General features: G+C 41.1%; 1 protein-coding gene and 1 pseudogene across 3 annotated transcripts in view; one reads left to right on the top strand and one right to left on the bottom strand.

Annotated features, from left to right (window-relative positions):
- The window catches only part of CFAP43 (cilia and flagella associated protein 43), a 111,538-nt gene extending 97,814 nt beyond the window's left edge, over positions 1-13,724 (bottom strand). For all 3 annotated transcript variants that reach the window (XM_072805417.1, XM_072805420.1, XM_072805418.1), the window contains exons 1-3: positions 13,567-13,724; positions 8,392-8,645; positions 4,202-4,298 (exon numbers count right to left, since the gene is read on the bottom strand). In XM_072805417.1, coding sequence (XP_072661518.1) covers positions 4,202-4,298; positions 8,392-8,645; positions 13,567-13,631 — 416 coding nt within the window. In that variant the 5' untranslated portion in view covers positions 13,632-13,724. The remainder of the gene's footprint in view (positions 1-4,201; positions 4,299-8,391; positions 8,646-13,566) is intronic.
- Positions 13,725-15,935: 2,211 nt separating this feature from the next.
- Positions 15,936-16,719, top strand: LOC140620570 (small ribosomal subunit protein eS1-like; annotated as a pseudogene).
- The last annotated feature ends 289 nt before the right edge of the window (positions 16,720-17,008 follow it).

Genomic DNA, 17,008 nt, shown 5'->3' with positions numbered 1-17,008 from the left:
AAAGATACCTGGGAATCCGCCCCCCACCACCACTTCCCTCAATTTTCTGCTATCAAGCATAGCAACCTGTCTGGATCTGCATCATTCTTTTCTTCTCTCCTATTGCAGGGGAAGGCATGTCTTTCCTCTGACCTAAGGCTAATTTCACCATCTGTGCATTAGGTCATTAGTCTTGTCTCCTTAGAAACATTAGTTTAAAAAAAAAAAAAAAGAAACATTAGTTTATCCATTATTCCTTCTCTTCTATATCTTTAGACTCTTTGTTTCTCATGACTCCTTCCTTAAGTGTTCATCTGTGCCATCTTTAAAAAAGCCTTTCCTCAATCTCACTCTTCCATGTCTCTCCTCCTATCCCCTACTCTTTGAGGCAAACTCCTTGATTGAGTTGTTCTAAACTCACTGCCTCCTCTTTCTCACTCCCACTCTCATGCCTGGATATCTGCACCGTCAAAACCATTCCACTGACTCAGCTCTCTCCAAGACCCATGAATATCCACCTTCATCCTGTATCAAATAGGAAGTTCTCAGTTTTTGTATAACTTAACCTCTGCAGGATTTGACACTGCTAAATACCTACCTTCTGAAGTGACTCTTGGTATCTCTGTCACATGCCTCTTAGGGGACATCTCAGGCTTCCCAGCTTCCCCCTGTCTGGAGCTTGATCACCTGTTCTGACTAGCAGACTCAGTGGCTGTCCAACTGTGCAGGCTTTGACCAAACTTATGTAGGCACAACGCCCCCTGTGCCTCAGCTCACGCCTGCTCCACAGGCCCAGAGGCTCCCCTGGGCCCCTGGAGATGACATGCAGGAGGTCTAAATAAATCTGAAAATGTGGCAGTTAACACTTTGTGCAGTGAACCCTGATTGACGGGATAACAGGAATCAGTGGTTAAACTTTCATCTCTTCCTCTCCTCTTCTCAGCCCAGGGTCTGTCACTGCCCAAGGACTGTCCATGTTCAAAGTAGTTCATTCAGCCTCTCAAAAGACTACCTGTGAGACTGAGCAATCAGTCAATTGCAATTGAGACCAAGTGCTGGCTCATAAAGTAATGAGCCCTCATCCTGGCTCTCCTTTCTTTGTTCCTTCCCCTTTCCCACCTCCACCCACTTCCTTCCTGGGGTTGCACTCCCTTCCAAAGAAGTGGCTCAGGAGCTGTTACCTCAGGCTCTGGTTTCTAAGGAACCCCGGATGAAGTATATTCTGGAACCCTCCATGCCCAGTGTCCTTCCTCCTTCCATAACTGATCCTTCTGTGTTTCCTATGAGGTTTCTCTTTCTCTTTCAGATCCTTTTACTGGTGCTCCTCTAGGTTCTGCCCTAGGTTCCTCTTTAAGCATTCTTATCCACTTGCAGCATTTTGTTTGTCTGGATTTTTAAATTCTAGTATTTTGAATACCACTTTGATTTAGCAACTCCCAAATGTTTGTCTTCAGCTCTCTCCTGAGCTCCAGTCCTGTATATCTGCGGCAGAGGCATTGTCTCCTCCAACATCTCTTCTCCATTTCTTTCTCTGAGTAACAGAACTCCTGGTTTTTAGCCAGCCACATGGTCACCCACAATGATCACCGCATTTCCCAGCCTCCCTTGTAGCTCCACATGGCTTGTGACTAAATTGGTCCGTGGGATCTAAGTGGCAGTGATGTGTGCAACTTCTAAGAAAGGTTTGTGACCTTCCCTTCCCACTGGTTCCTCAAAATACATGGGCAGTAGTACTGCATTTTAGACTAGAGATGAGGGCAATGCTCCAAGAGCAACAAGATAGAGGCAGACTGGCCCACGACACCAGGGAACCACGATTCCAACCATTGGTGGCTCATAGCCAGACTCCTCTACATGAAAGAAACTTGTCTTCTCAGCTCCCTCAACTAGTTATCTCATTTACCTCAGGCACCTTCACCTCAGCTTATCCCAACTTGTCTTCCCCCATTGCCTCTTTTAATTTCCCTCCACCTGTGCCCTCCACACCTTTCTGAGTTGTGCAATAATGACCACAAGTTGTTCAAGTCACAACTCTGGGTATAACCCTTGACTGTCTGTCTCCCTCAGCACCACACCCAATATTGTCAGTCACCCAGTGCCAGGTGCTGCCTCCTAAATACCTCCCCAATCTCTCCTTCCCTCTGTCCTTATTTCCATCATGTCACAGTCACCTCTCCTCTGGATCACTGAAGCCTGATTCATGTTCATGCTTATTTCCCTCCAATATACTTTCCATGATATGGACAGAAGGAGGCTTCTTGCATGCAGATCTGCTCATGTCGTCGCATCCCTGCTTATAACCCTTTAATAGCCTCCCATCACCTTTAGGATAAAGGATGTGCCTAATAGCATGGCTTAGGCATAAGGTGAGTATCTGTCTGAGTTAATTATTAACAATATCCCCTCTCACTCTCAAAAGTGTCCTGACTTGGATGATAAACTACATGGTCACTTAGTCATAAGGCTGCTCATGAGCTGGCCTCAGACTGACCCCCTAGACTTGCCTCTCATGGCTAATCTCTGGTTGCCATTGTTATGATCTCTCCAACCCTCAAGCCTGCCATATTTTCTCTGATCTCATGGCCTTTGCACATGCCTTTCCTCTGCTTAGAATCCTCTTCCTTACCCTCTTCACAGATTGGTTTCTATTCATCCTTAGGTATTGTGTAGGTTGAACTTGTCTCCCTCAACTTCATATGTTGATGTCCTAACCCTCAGTACTTCAGAATGTGACTGTATTTGGAAATAGGGTCTTTACTAAGTTAAATGAGGTCATTTAGTGTGGTTCTACTCCTGTAGGATGAGTATCCTTATAAAAAGGAAAGGGGAAATTTGGAGACTGATCCATATACAAGGAGAATACCATGTGAACATGAATATAGTTATTCACAAGACAAGAAAGGCCTAGAATAGATTCTCCCTCATAGCCCTTGGAAGAAACCAAGACTGCTTACACCTTGATCTTAGACTTCTAGCCTCCAGAATTGTGAGACAATAAATTTCTGTTGGTTTAGCCATTCAGTTTGTGGTACTTTGGTAACAGCAGCCCCAGCAAACTAATCTATCCATCAATAGGTGAGTGGATAAACAAACTGTGGTATATTCATTTCATGGAATAGAAAGGAATAACTATCGAAACATACAGCGGCAAAAGAGAATTTCAAAATAATTATGCTGCATGTAAAAAATAATTGTGCTGCATGAAAGACAGACCAAAAAAAAATCCATAATGGATGACTCTCTGTACATAAAATTCTAGAAAATGCAAACAAATCCACAGTTATAGAAAACACATCAGTGGCTGCTTGGAGGCAGGGGCCAAGGGTTTGGACAGGGATGGTTTAAGGGTGGGTGTGGAAGGGCAATAAGGAAGGATCAGAAACGGGCACAAGGAAACTTTTGGAGTGACATCTATTTATTATCTTGATTATGGTTATGGTTTCATGGGTGTGTATACAAGTCAAAACTTATCAAACGATATTCTTTATATATGAGCAGTTCTTAATATGTCAATTATACTGCAATAAAGTTGTTTTCTGAAAAAGAAACTGCATAAACTATTTAAAAGAAAATAAACTGCATGAACAGTTTGTACTTCCCCTTACAAGAAAAACTACCCCCTGAAGGAGTTTATATTATGCATGGAGGAGTCAGTACAGCTTTGAAGTTGGCCCCATGAAGTGACCTAGCAAAGACCACAATTGTTTCTTAGGAATATTTCTAAGGGAGTACCTTAGCCACAGGTATTTCCTATACAGCTGGCAAACGTGGTGCAATGTTCCACTCTCTGAACATGTAACTATTTTAATGTCTCCAAAAACAATTACTTCAAACTGAGCCCTAATATGCAGAACATCATAATTTATTCATTAATTAATGAATAATTAATTATTTATTCATTTATTGGAAATTTATTCATTACTGGAAAATAAGCAAACAACTCAAAGCTACCATTTATTTGAAAAAAAGATGAAACTTTATCAAAGGAAACATTATAACACATTAACCAAAAGATGATAGTTTTGCTCTCATATAGCTTTTGCCCTGCCAAATTTTATGCCTAAAAATAGCAACTATATTAAACCTTATAATCAGGACTTCTATTCCTTCCATTTTTTTACCTTGTTTCAGATTTTTCACATTCATATCTCTTTTACAATCCAAAAAGACAAGATTAAAATGTAATCCGATGAAAGGAATTCTGCAGCATGCTGTAACTTACCAAATGGCCAGTTCAAATTCTGGGAGAGAGGAATAACTAGCCAGGTAGGTGCCACAGTAACTGAATGAAAGTAAAGTATAGTCCAGAAGAACATTGCCTAAAATATAAAATCCATTACAAGGATTTAATGATCATGTTCAGATTAACTAGTCTTAGAGTTTATTTCCCTTATCTAATGATTTTCACATAATTCAAAAGCATTTAGCTCTTGGTATAACAGATCTCCTAATTCTAAAACTGTGAACAGGGGATCCCTGGGTGGCACAGCGGTTTGGCGCCTGCCTTTGGCCCAGGGCGCGATACTGGAGACCCGGGATCGAATCCCACATCGGGCTCCCGGTGCATGGAGCCTGCTTCTCCCTCTGCCTGTGTCTCTGCCTCTTTCTCTCTCTCTGTGACTATCATAAATAAATAAAAATTAAAAAAAAAAAAGAATCCTAAAACTGTGAACAGAAAGTTAGGAGCAAAGTTAAGATTCTTTTTTTAAAGACATTGGGGTTGGGGCCCTTCACTGGCTCAATCAGTAGAGCATGTGATTCTTTTTCTTTTTTTTAAAGACTTTATTTATTTATTCATGAGAGACACACAGGAAGAGGCAGAGACATCACAGCGGGAGAAGCAGTTTCCCTGCAAGAAACCTAATGTGGGACTCAATCCCAGGATCCCGGGATTACAACCAGAGCCAAAGGCAGATGCTCAACCACTGAGCCACCCAGGCGCCCCCAGAGCATGTGATTCTTGACCTCTGGATTGTGGGTTTAAGTCCCATATTGGGCATAGAGATTACTTTAAAAAAAAAGAAAGTAAAGATATTAAGGTGAATTAAGAGCATTAGGTCACTGCCTCTAGACTTCAATCAAAACTAGGTGTACTGACTGGGTGCTTGGGTGGCTCAGTGGCTGAGCATCTGCCTTTGGCTCAAGTCATGATCTTGGAGTCCTGGGATCAAGTCTTGCATCGGGCTCTCACTAGGGAGCCTGTTTTTCCCTCTGCCTGTATCTCTATCTCTCACGAATAAATAAGTAAAATCTTTAATACAAGCAACAACAACAACAAAAAAACTAAGTGTACTGGACCATGTATCTCCCAGTGCGATTTGAAATCACCTAAAAACTAACATATTCCATAAGTAGGTGAAATATTTTAATTAGAAAAGTTATTCAAACAACTTTAAATACTTTGGGGTGTTGTAATCATTTCAACTTATTCCAGATCTCTGTACCTTGGGCCACAGCTGGCCCTTTGTTTAATCTCTTCCAGTTCTTGGAACGACTATAAAATGTTCTATCTCATTTGTCCCTGTAGTTGAAGACATGAAATATGACTTTAAAAGTCTTAGTGGCAACGTGTTTAAGATGTGTGACATGAGGATGCTTTTGCCCTCCTACATATCAAGATCTGATTTTCCCCCCTCTATCTGCTGATCTTCAGTGTGGTTCCATAGGTACCAGCTCTGCCTTCTTCCCTGTTTGTCTTTTGACATCCATGTCTCTATTGCTAGTTCTCTGTCCTTTTAATGGTTGTTTCCTGCTTTTATTGCTCTTCTCACTTTAACTGACCATAATATAATGCTAACTTCTCCATTTGTTGAATTCATTTAGCACAGTCTGATCAACAAAGAAAACTTGTATTCTTTGAGCATTCAATGCAAAAATAATTTTTTTCTATGGGATAGAGGCCTCAATACAATAATTTTCTATCCTTCCTAGATATTTCCTCTCATAGCTGTAGATTATTGATTTTATATTTTACTACTATAAGTTTTAAAAATTACATGGTATTTGAATACAAAAAAAAAAAAGAAAGAAAAGAAAAGAAACCTTTACAAGAAAATATATCTGGGGTTCCTGGATGGCTCAGTTGGTTGGGCACCTGCCTTTGGCTTAGGTCATGGTCTTGGGGTCCTGGAATTGAACCCCTGAGTCAGGATCCCTGCTCAGCAGGAAGTCTGCTTCTCCTTCTCCCTCTTTCCCTCTCCCTGCTCATGCTCTCTCTTGCTCGCTCTCTCAAGTAAAATCTTTTAAAAAAGAGAGAATATATCCTCTGTAATCTCACTACCAAATTTGGTCAATTTCTGGTATTTTCTTTTGTGCTTACTTGTAAACATACATTTTAAAAATATAACTGAAAAAAATAAAAATATAAATATAACTGAGAAAATATGTTGCTTTTTATAGCTGTAACAGTCAATGTCATACAGTGTTACTCCTATTGTTTATATTATATTGAGCATTTTATCATTTATAATTCTTCAAAATGTGATTTTTAATGTTTATATAATACTCCTTTATGGGATGTTTTAACTTATTTAACCATATTCATATTACTGGAGATGTAGGCAGTTTCAGTCTTTTGCTATTATGATAGTGCTTTTAACTTCTGCACATACAAATCTTTGACTATATTTCTGATTCACTTAAAATTGAATTCTGGTCCCTCAACTGAGTTTAACTGGGTCAAATATGGTAATATTTACTTCCCAGAAGTTTGTATCAATTATTCCCACCTTGGAGGGATGGGCTAAATGGGTGATGGGCATTAAAGAGCACTGGGTGTTATATGTAAGTGATGAATCACTGAATTCTACTCCTGAAACCACTACTACACTGTATACAAGTTAAATTAAAGTTTATTAACTTGACTTTAAATAAGAACTTGGAAGAAAAAGAATTTACACTTTCAGCAAGAAAGTGTGCTCCAATTTCATTTCACTCTGCCTGGCAGTTATCAGCTTTAAAAAATTGTGACCTTGATAAGCAGAAAAACCTCATCTTGGTTCAAACATCGTTTTTTTTTTTTTTAAAGATTTTATTTGTTTATACATGAGAAACAGAGAGAGAGAGAGGTAGAGAGATAGGCCAGAGAGAGAAGCAGCTTCCATGGAGGGAGTCTGATGTGGGACTCGATCCTAGGACCCCAGGATCACGCCCTGGGCCAAAGGCACACACTCAACGGCTGAGCCACCCAGGCATCCCTTGAGCATTCTTTTATTAGTCCTAGTAGACTGTTGCATTACCCATAATCTCCTTTTCCATAGCTATACGTTTTGTGTTTCATATTTTATTGCATTGGCTAGAAATTTCAGGTTTATATTAAATAATTGTGGTAACAAGTATCCTTGATGACTTATCAAGGATATCATTTTATTGTGAATGCCTTTAGAGTTTCATTATTTAATATAAATATTGGTTACCAGTTTAAATTAATTTTTAATTGCTTGGACAGGGCTTTAGTCAAATAAACAGGCTGGGGAAATTTTAAAGATGAAGAGTAATTATAGCCCATATGGACAGTAACAAGTGTATGAATGGGTAATGCTTTAAAAGTTGTTTTAATTTGTTGAGAACACAAATTTCCCCACAAATAAATGTTATAAATCATAGTCAAACTCCCTGGCTTAACCCAAAGACGTATTTGACCCACAAGGCTAAGACCAGTCTCAAGCTCTTCTGAGCTTTCTATCCATGATGTGTTAAATGAAGGAATCCTTAGATGGAAACTCCAAATGTACAGCAGCCCATTGTTGGTCAGCTGTATCTATGAGTAAGTCAATAATCATAAATGGTGGGTAACACTGATTGACATATTATGTATGTGTATGTGTGTGTGTCATATTGATATATCAATTATATATGTCCTGCTGCTACATATATAATTGATATAATATGTACATATAATTTCATTTATTATCACTACAGCCTTAACAGTACCTACTATCATTTCCCCACACCTAAGGAAATTGAGGCTCAGAGACTTTAGAACTTGTATGACATCAATTTACTTGAATTTTCAATAAATCATCAGAAAAGAAAAAAAAATGTTTTGAAAAAGGTTTCAAACTGCATTTAGTGCTACAATAGTGTTCTAGCCTAGTGCTTCCCAAATTTAATGTACTTATGAATCACCTGGGGAATCTTGTTAAAATGCAGATTCTGATCAGTAGGTCTGGGATGGGAGGCACTTCTGCATATATAACAGACATCCTAGGTGAGGCCAATGTTGAAGGTAAACAGACCACACACTTGGAGTAGCAAGGCTGTACCCACTTAATTAAATTCTCTTTGATCAGACTAATTCCTTCTTTTAAAATGTGTATTATGAAAAGCAAACAAAAAAATCCTTCATTTATAAGAACTAGATTTGGTCACATAAAAAAACCTTCAGTTACGGCAAAGAATCTTGCAGGTTACCTTTTAATTTGGTCCTTCTGATCAATCCAGGAAAGTTGTAAATGTAGATGAGAGGTCTTAGCCTCCGATCAGAGAAAGCCACAACTTCACAAGGAATGTTAGTTGCCACGACGCCCACAACTCCATTCATACACTGGAGTACAGTCTTTTTCTTGGTTTCAATATTAATAAATATTACAAAATTCCCACAAGGGTAGCAAATGGTGCTGTCGTTGATAAAATGAACATTCTGCTTAGGGTATCCTTGGACCCATCTTGGGGAAAAAATATGTCATCATCAATATAACACATTTCAATTTTTTTAAAAAAACAAAGCAAACAAAAAGGCATCAAAAGGCAAACAAAAAATATATTTGAAACATATCAATTCTATTTTCACCCCCTTTCTGCCCAAAACAATCTCTAAGATAAAATAACTCCTATGCTGGCTACAAGACTACTTTTTGTCTTAGGTCTTTTTTTTTTTTTTTAAGATTTTATTTGTTTATTCATGAGAGACACAGCGAGAGAGGTAGACATGGGCAGAGGGAGAAGCAGGCTCCATGCAGGAAGCCTGATGTGGGACTCAATCCCGGGACTCCAGGATCACACCAGGAGCCAAAGGCAGCGCTAAACCGCTGAGCCACCCAGGCGTCCCTAGTCTCAGGTCTTAAAAGCCTATTTCAGAGAACTTTTTCAGTGAAGCAAATCCTCTGATCAAACCTGAGAAAGTCTCAGAAGGATTTCTGGGGTCTTGAATACTTGGGAAAGTAAAAACAACAGAGGGAGAAAAGAGCTTGACCTAACAGAAAACAGGGTGTATCCTGGGCCGTTCTATTATCTTTAGTTTTGATTTTAAAAATAAGCTTTAACTTCTTCTTTGCCAATTTGAATGCCTTTAATGTCTTTTTGTTGTCTGATTGCTGAGGCTAGGACTTCCAGTACTATGTTGAACAGCAGTGGTGAGAGTGGACATCCCTGTCTTGTTCCTGATCTTAGGGGAAAGGCTCCCAGTGCTTCCCCATTGAGAATGATATTTGCTGTGGGCTTTTCATAGATGGCTTTTAAGATGTCGAGGAATGTTCCCTCTATCCCTACACTCTGAAGAGTTTTGATCAGGAATGGATGCTGTATTTTGTCAAATGCTTTCTCTGCATCTAATGAGAGGATCATATGGTTCTTGGTTTTTCTCTTGCTGATATGATGAATCACATTGATTGTTTTACGGGTGTTGAACCAGCCTTGTGTCCCAGGGATAAATCCTACTTGGTCATGGTGAATAATTTTCTTAATGTATTGTTGGATCCTATTGGCCAGTATCTTGTTGAGAATTTTTGCATCCATGTTCATCAGGGATATTGGTCTGTAATTCTCCTTTTTGGTGGGGTCTTTGTCTGGTTTTGGAATTAAGGTGATGCTGGCCTCATAGAACGAATTTGGAAGTACTCCATCTCTTTCTATCTTTCCAAACAGCTTTAGGAGAATAGAAGTCAAACTCTCCCTCTTCGCCGATGACATGATACTCTACATAGAAAACCCAAAAGTCTCCACCCCAAGATTGCTAGAACTCATACAGCAATTTGGTAGCGTGGCAGGATACAAAATCAATGCCCAGAAATCAGTGGCATTTCTATACACTAACAATGAGACTGAAGAAAGAGAAATTAAGGAGTCAATCCCATTTACAATTGCACCCAAAAGCATAAGATACCTAGGAATAAACCTAACCAAAGATGTAAAGGATCTATACCCTCAAAACTATAGAACACTTCTGAAAGAAATTGAGGAAGACACAAAGAGATGGAAAAATATTCCATGCTCATGGATTGGCAGAATTAATATTGTGAAAATGTCAATGTTACCCAGGGCAATATACACGTTTAATGCAATCCCTATCAAAATACCATGGACTTTCTTCAGAGAGTTAGAACAAATTATTTTAAGATTTGTGTGGAATCAGAAAAGACCCCGAATAGCCAGGGGAATTTTAAAAAAGAAAACCATATCTGGGGGCATCACAATGCCAGATTTCAGGTTGTACTACAAAGCTGTGGTCATCAAGACAGTGTGGTACTGGCACAAAAACAGACACATAGATCAGTGGAACAGAATAGAGAATCCAGAAGTGGACCCTGAACTCTATGGTCAACTAATATTCGATAAAGGAGGAAAGACTATCCATTGGAAGAAAGACAGTCTCTTCAACAAATGGTGCTGGGAAAATTGGACATCCACATGCAGAAGAATGAAACTAGACCACTCTCTTTCACTATACACAAAGATAAACTCAAAATGGATGAAAGATCTAAATGTGAGACAAGATTCCATCAAAATCCTAGAGAAGAACACAGGCCAACACCCTTTTTGAACTCGGCCATAGTAACTTCTTGCAAGATACATCCACGAAGGCAAAAGAAACAAAAGCAAAAATGAACTATTGGGACTTCATCAAGATAAGAAGCTTTTGCACAGCAAAGGATACAGTCAACAAAACTCAAAGACAACCTACAGAATGGGAGAAGATATTTGCAAATGACATGTCAGATAAAGGGCTAGTTTCCAAGATCTATAAAGAACTTATTAAACTCAACACCAAAGAAACAAACAATCCAATCATGAAATGGGCAAAAGACATGAACAGAAATCTCACAGAGGAAGACATAGACATGGCCAACATGCATATGAGAAAATGCTCTGCATCACTTGCCATCAGGGAAATACAAATCAAAACCACAATGAGATCCCACCTCACACCAGTGAGAATGGGGCAAATTAACAAGGCAGGAAACAACAAATGTTGGAGAGGATGCGGAGAAAAGGGAACCCTCTTACACTGTTGGTGGGAATGTGAACTGGTGCAGCCACTCTGGAAAACTGTGTGGAGGTTCCTCAAACAGTTAAAAATATACCTGCCCTACGACCCAGCAATTGCACTGTTGGGGATTTACCCCAAAGATACAAATGCAATGAAACGCCGGGACACCTGCACCCCGATGTTTATAGCAGCAATGTCCACAATAGCCACACTGTGGAAGGAGCCTCGGGGTCCATCGAAAGATGGATAAAGAAGATGTGGTTTATGTATACAATGGAATATTACTCATCTATTAGAAATGACAAATACCCACCATTTGCTTCAACGTGGACGGAACTGGAGGGTATTATGCTGAGTGAAGTAAGTCAGTCGGAGAAGGACAAACGTTATATGTTCTCATTCATTTGGGGAATATAATAGTGAAAGGGAATATAAGGGAAGGGAGAAGAAATGTGTGGGAAATATCAGAAAGGGAGACAGAACGTAAAGACTGCTAACTCTGGGAAACGAACTAGGGGTGGTAGAAGGGGAGGAGGGTGAGGGGTGGGAGTGAATGGGTGACGGGCACTGGGGGTTATTCTGTATGTTAGTAAATTGAACACCAATAAAAAATAAATTAAAAAAAATAAATAAATAAAAATAAGCTTTAAAAACAACTTCGAATTGGGCAGCCTGCTTTGTGGTTGTGAGCCAAGTAGGAAAACTGTTTATCAAGATGAAGTGTGTATAGCTGTACTTTAGATCTAAAAATACAGATAAACGCAGAAAATAAATGGAATTGAGGCACCTGCGTGGCTCAGTGGTTGAGCATCTGCCTTTGGCTCAGGTTGTGATCCCTGGGTCCTGGCATGGAGCTCCCTGCAGGGAGCCAGCTTCTCCCTCTGCCTATGTCTCTACCTCTCTCTGTGTGTCTCTCATGAATAAATAAATAAAAATCTTTAAAAAATAAAAAATAATAAAAGAATAAATGGAATTAAATTGACATGAATGAAAAGGTTAGAACACAAAAGAAACATTTTTTTAAGAAAAGAATGTGAGGTGGGTATATGCTTCGGAAGGAGAGTCTGATTCTACTTTAAATATTAAATATGGGATCCCTGGGTGGCACAGCGGTTTGGCGCCTGCCTTTGGCCCAGGGCGCGATCCTGGAGACCCGGGATCGAATCCCACATCAGTCTCCCGGTGCATGGAGCCTGCTTCTCCCTCTGCCTATGTCTCTGCCTCTCTCTCTCTCTCTCTCGCTCTGTGACTATCATAAATAAATAAAAATTAAAAAAATATTAAATATATGCTTAAAGATGGTGGGGAAGGCAAGAGAAGGACATTAGTTTGGTGAAAGAATTTTAAGAGACTGGAGAGCACAGCTGGGGCGAGTGGAAGATACTGTATGAAACTCTAAAATGTGGAAGCAAAGAAATACCACCTTGTGTCTGTGCAGCTCTTTATGCTCATCAAAGACTAGTAAAAATGCAAAGAACTCCAAAGTTGGTGGGTAGTAGTTAGAAGGAAGAGACTGACGGCCCTAACTTAGAGGGGAAAAAAAATCACCAAAGATGACAAGGCCAGGATGGCAGGGTGGGGGTGGGGTATGTACGAAAGGGCAGGGGAGAACGGAATACTGAGCCAGAAAGAGAAGGCAGAAATGAAGAGAGGAGGGCAGCCCGGGGGGCTCAGCGGCTTAGCGCCTGCCTGCAGCCCAGGATCCTGGAGACCTGGGATCCAGTCCCACGTCAGGCTCCCTGCAGGGAGCCTGCTTCTTTCTCTCCCTCTCACTCTCTCTGTGTCTCTCGTGAATAAATAAATAAAAATCTTTTAAAAAGAGAGAGAGAGAGGGCAGCCCAGGTGGCTCAGCGGTTTAGCGCCGCCTTCAGCCCAGGGCGTGATCCTGGAGTCTTGAGATCAAGTCCCACGTCAGGCTCCCTGCATGGAGCCTGCTTCTCTGTGTCTCTGCCTTTCTGTGTGTGCGTGTGTGTGTGTGTGTGTGTGTGTGTGTCTCATAAATAAATAAATAAATAAATAAATAAATAAAATTTAAAAAATTAAAAAAATAAAGAGACAGAGAGAGAGAGAGAGGAGGCGAGCAACCCTTGATGAGCGAGAGTGGGTGGGGCCCCAGAAATGGGGGGGAGGAGGTAGGGGGAGGAGGGGTGTGGAGGGGGAGGGGTGGGATGGGGCGGAAACAGCTGGAGATGTGGTCCCTGAATAAGGGGACGGGGAATGGAGACCGGTCACACAGAGAGGGGGTTTGCGGGACCGCTGGTTGGGGTAGAGGAGAAGAGGTTCACGTTTCCGGGAGAGCGGGGCTAAAGAATAGGAGGAGATGCGGTCAGAAGGAACTTTCTGGGAGATTCAAGTGAGTGGCCGGGCGCTAGCCGCCGCACCTCACGGACAGGGAAGGGCCGACGGTGGCGTAGATGTTCTCCTCTCGCTCCGGGCCCTGCGCCATGGGCTGTGCTTCTCCCCGCCGCGCCCCGCGTCCGCAGCAGTTAGCGCCGGGTCCCGGGCCGCTGGCCCCGCAAAGCGTCCGTGGTTACCACCGTATCCAGGAGACTGTAACCCCCGCTCCCATTGGCTCCGTCCTGTCGGCCTGCTCATCTGGAACCTGATTGGCGGAAGCGCTGCCGAGTCTCAGCCAATGGGAGAGCGGTGAGCGAAGTGAGCGGCGGGCCCCTCGGAGCGGGGGCTGGACAGGCCTAGCCTGGAGCAAATAATTGTAATATTAATAAGTGTCAATAGCAGAGGTTAATATTGTGTGCTGACCACCGCCAGACGTTCCAAAGGCCACGAAGCCATTATTTCATTTAAGCTTCGAATAACCCATCAGCCCCATTTTGCAGATAGGCAAAGTGAAGTGGAGAGAAGTAACTTGCCTCAGGCTGCAAAGTTGAGTGGTTCTTAAAGCCAGGTGTCAGGGGCTCCTGGGTGGCTCAGTCGTTAAGCATTTGCCTTCTGCTCAGGTGACGACCCCAGGGTCCTGGGATGGGCCGCATCCGGCTCACTGCTCATGGGGAGACTGCCTCTCCCTCTGCTTCTGCTGTTCCTCTGCTAGTGCTTGATCTGTCAAATAAATAAATAAAATCTAAAAAAAAAAAAGTCAAGTGTCATCTAAATCTAGAGCTCCAAATCTTTAATTACAATATTACTCTCAAATATAGCTACTTCAAGGAGGTGGACAGCTTCAGGAAGTAACCTGAGACAAGGCCAATATCTTGTACTGTTTCTTCCCTTCCCTCATACCCTCTCTCCCTTTCCTTCTTTCCTCCTTTCAATTCCTCCCCTCTTCCCTGCCCTACCCTTCTCCACCGTAGGTCTCTCTCCTCTGTCTTACCACTTTCTCTCTTTCCCTTCCTTCACAAATGTTTACTATCTCCTGGGCATTGAGCTAGTCACTTGAAAGTCACTTGAAACAAACAAATAGTCACTATTATCAAATCAAATATGTCTCCCTTCTTGGAACCTAGAGAGTGGCAGGGTCCAGGAAGGGGACAATTGACATCCACTTCATTATATAGATACAGAATTATAGATTGAATTAAGAAGAGGAACATGATACTGTGAGTGCTTATGTTGAGGGCCTTGATGTGGGAAACTAAGGCAAAATCTTAGCACAACCTCCAGGATCCTGTAAGTCTACTTTAACATATAAAAATTCCTTTGGAAACTTCCTTTATCTCTACCCCCTCAGATACAAGTTGGCAATCATCCCCCAAGCATATGACCCACCAATATACATCTGCAGGGTCTCATGACTAAGGTTTTATTGGACAGGAATAAATTACCATTTCCTAACAATAGCTAGCTCCCTCAAGGTCCTAGAAAACTTCCTTCCAAAATTCCTTAGAGACTTTCACTATCCCTAACCCTTTCCCAATTTGAAAGTATATAATCAGTCACTCCTTATGACCCCAGTGCCGCTCTTTCTGCCCACAGGTTCAGTCCATGTGTTTTAATAAAACCACCTTTTGTACCAAAGATGTCTTAAGAATTCTTTCTTGGCTATCAGCTCTGAACTCCCAACATCTTTCTATCAGTCCTCACCTAGTTGATGATTTCTGTGTGCATGTGCCATTTTTGCTGAGAGCAGAAGGATGAAGAGCAGTTGCTTGGGCTGGCAGGGGGGATGAAGGACTGGGAGGATGGGCAGTAGAATGGGCAGAGGAGAGTTTTTGTAAAGGTGTTAAGACAGTACAACAGATTGGATGAATTGGGAAGGAGTGTGATTGGAACAGAAAGAGATTAAGACAAAAATACTGAAGATGAGGCTAGAGATGGAGCCAAGTGTGAGGTAAAGGCCAATCTGAGAATTCTGGTTTTCTCCTAAGGGCCAATGCAAACACATTAAATAACTAAGCAGGAAAGTGACATGATCAAATTTATGTCTACAAAAGATTTTGGCTGCAGAATAATTATAAACTGGCTAGGAGAGTAGGGAAAATACAAGTAGGAAGATCTGTTAGGAGCCCATTTCATGGTCCTAACAAGGGAAGCAAAACAGGGTTTTCAAACTCACCACTACTGGCATTTGGATCTGGATTGGAGGGTTGGTGGGGAGTCCCATTCAGGATATTTTAGCAGCATCCCTGCCAGTAGCACCTTCACAGTTGGGACAATAAAAAACGTCTATGGACATCGTCAAATGTCCATAGGGGGCAAAATCACCCCTAGTGGAAAACCACTGATCAGTCAATGTATTAGAAATTATTTTACCTTTTTTTTTTTTTTTTTACCTTTTGGCTCCCAGAGCAGCACCATGGCAGTTAGCAAGAACAAGCACCTTACGAAAGGCGGCAAAAAGGGAGCCAAGAAGAAAGTGGTTGATCTATTTTCTAAGAAAGATTGGTATGATGTGAAAGCACCAGCTATTTTCGATATAAGAAAAATTGGAAAAACACTAGTCACAAGAACTCAAGGAACCAAAATTGCATCTGATGGTCTCAAGGATTACGTTTTTGAAGTTAGCCTTGCTGATCTGCACAATGATGAAGTTGCATTTAGAAAATTCAAGCTAATTACTGAGGATGTGCCGGGCAAAAACTGCCTGACAAATTTCCATGACCCATGACAAAATGTGCTCCATGGTCAAAAAATGGCAGACCATGATTAAAGCTCATGTTGATGTAAAGACTACCGATGGTTATTTGCTTCATCTATTTTGTGTTGGTTTTACTAAAAAATGCAATAATCAGATTTGGAAGACCTCTTATGCTCAGCACCAACAGGTCTACCAAATCCAGAAAATGATGATGGAAATCATGACCTGAGAGGTGCAGACAAATGACTTGAAAGAAGTGGTCAATAAATTGATTCCAGACAGCATCAGAAAGGATATAGAGAAAGCTTGGCAGTCTATTTATCCACTCCATGATGTCTTCATTAGAAAAGTAAAAATGCTGAAGAAGCCCAAGCTTGAATTGGGAAGACTCATGGAGCTTCATGGCGAAGGTAGTAGTTCTGGAAAAGCTACTGGGGATGAGACCAGTGCTAAAGTTGAATGAGCTGATGGATATGAACCACCGCTCCAAGAATCTGTTTAAAATTCAGACATTTAATGGTGACAAATAAAAACATATTTGTGATGTTTTTTTAAAAAATAAATTATTTTAGAAGGTAAAAATCAAAAGGATTTGGTGGTGGGTTAATAAAGAGAGGTAAAAGAGAAGGAAGAATCGAGGATGTTCCTGAATTTCTTACTATAGTTAGAGATAGTGGTGCCCTTCACTGACATGAGTGAAGAAAGAATGGAAACGTGTTTCTGCTCTAATGATTTTTTTTCCTGAAATGTAAATGCCCAACACACACAGTGCTTAGTGCTAAAAAAAACTG

The sequence above is a fragment of the Canis lupus genome, chromosome 29, assembly GCF_048164855.1.
Source record: "Canis lupus baileyi chromosome 29, mCanLup2.hap1, whole genome shotgun sequence".
NCBI classification, from domain to species: Eukaryota; Metazoa; Chordata; class Mammalia; order Carnivora; family Canidae; genus Canis; species Canis lupus.
This window is presented reverse-complemented; position numbering and strand designations above follow the sequence as displayed.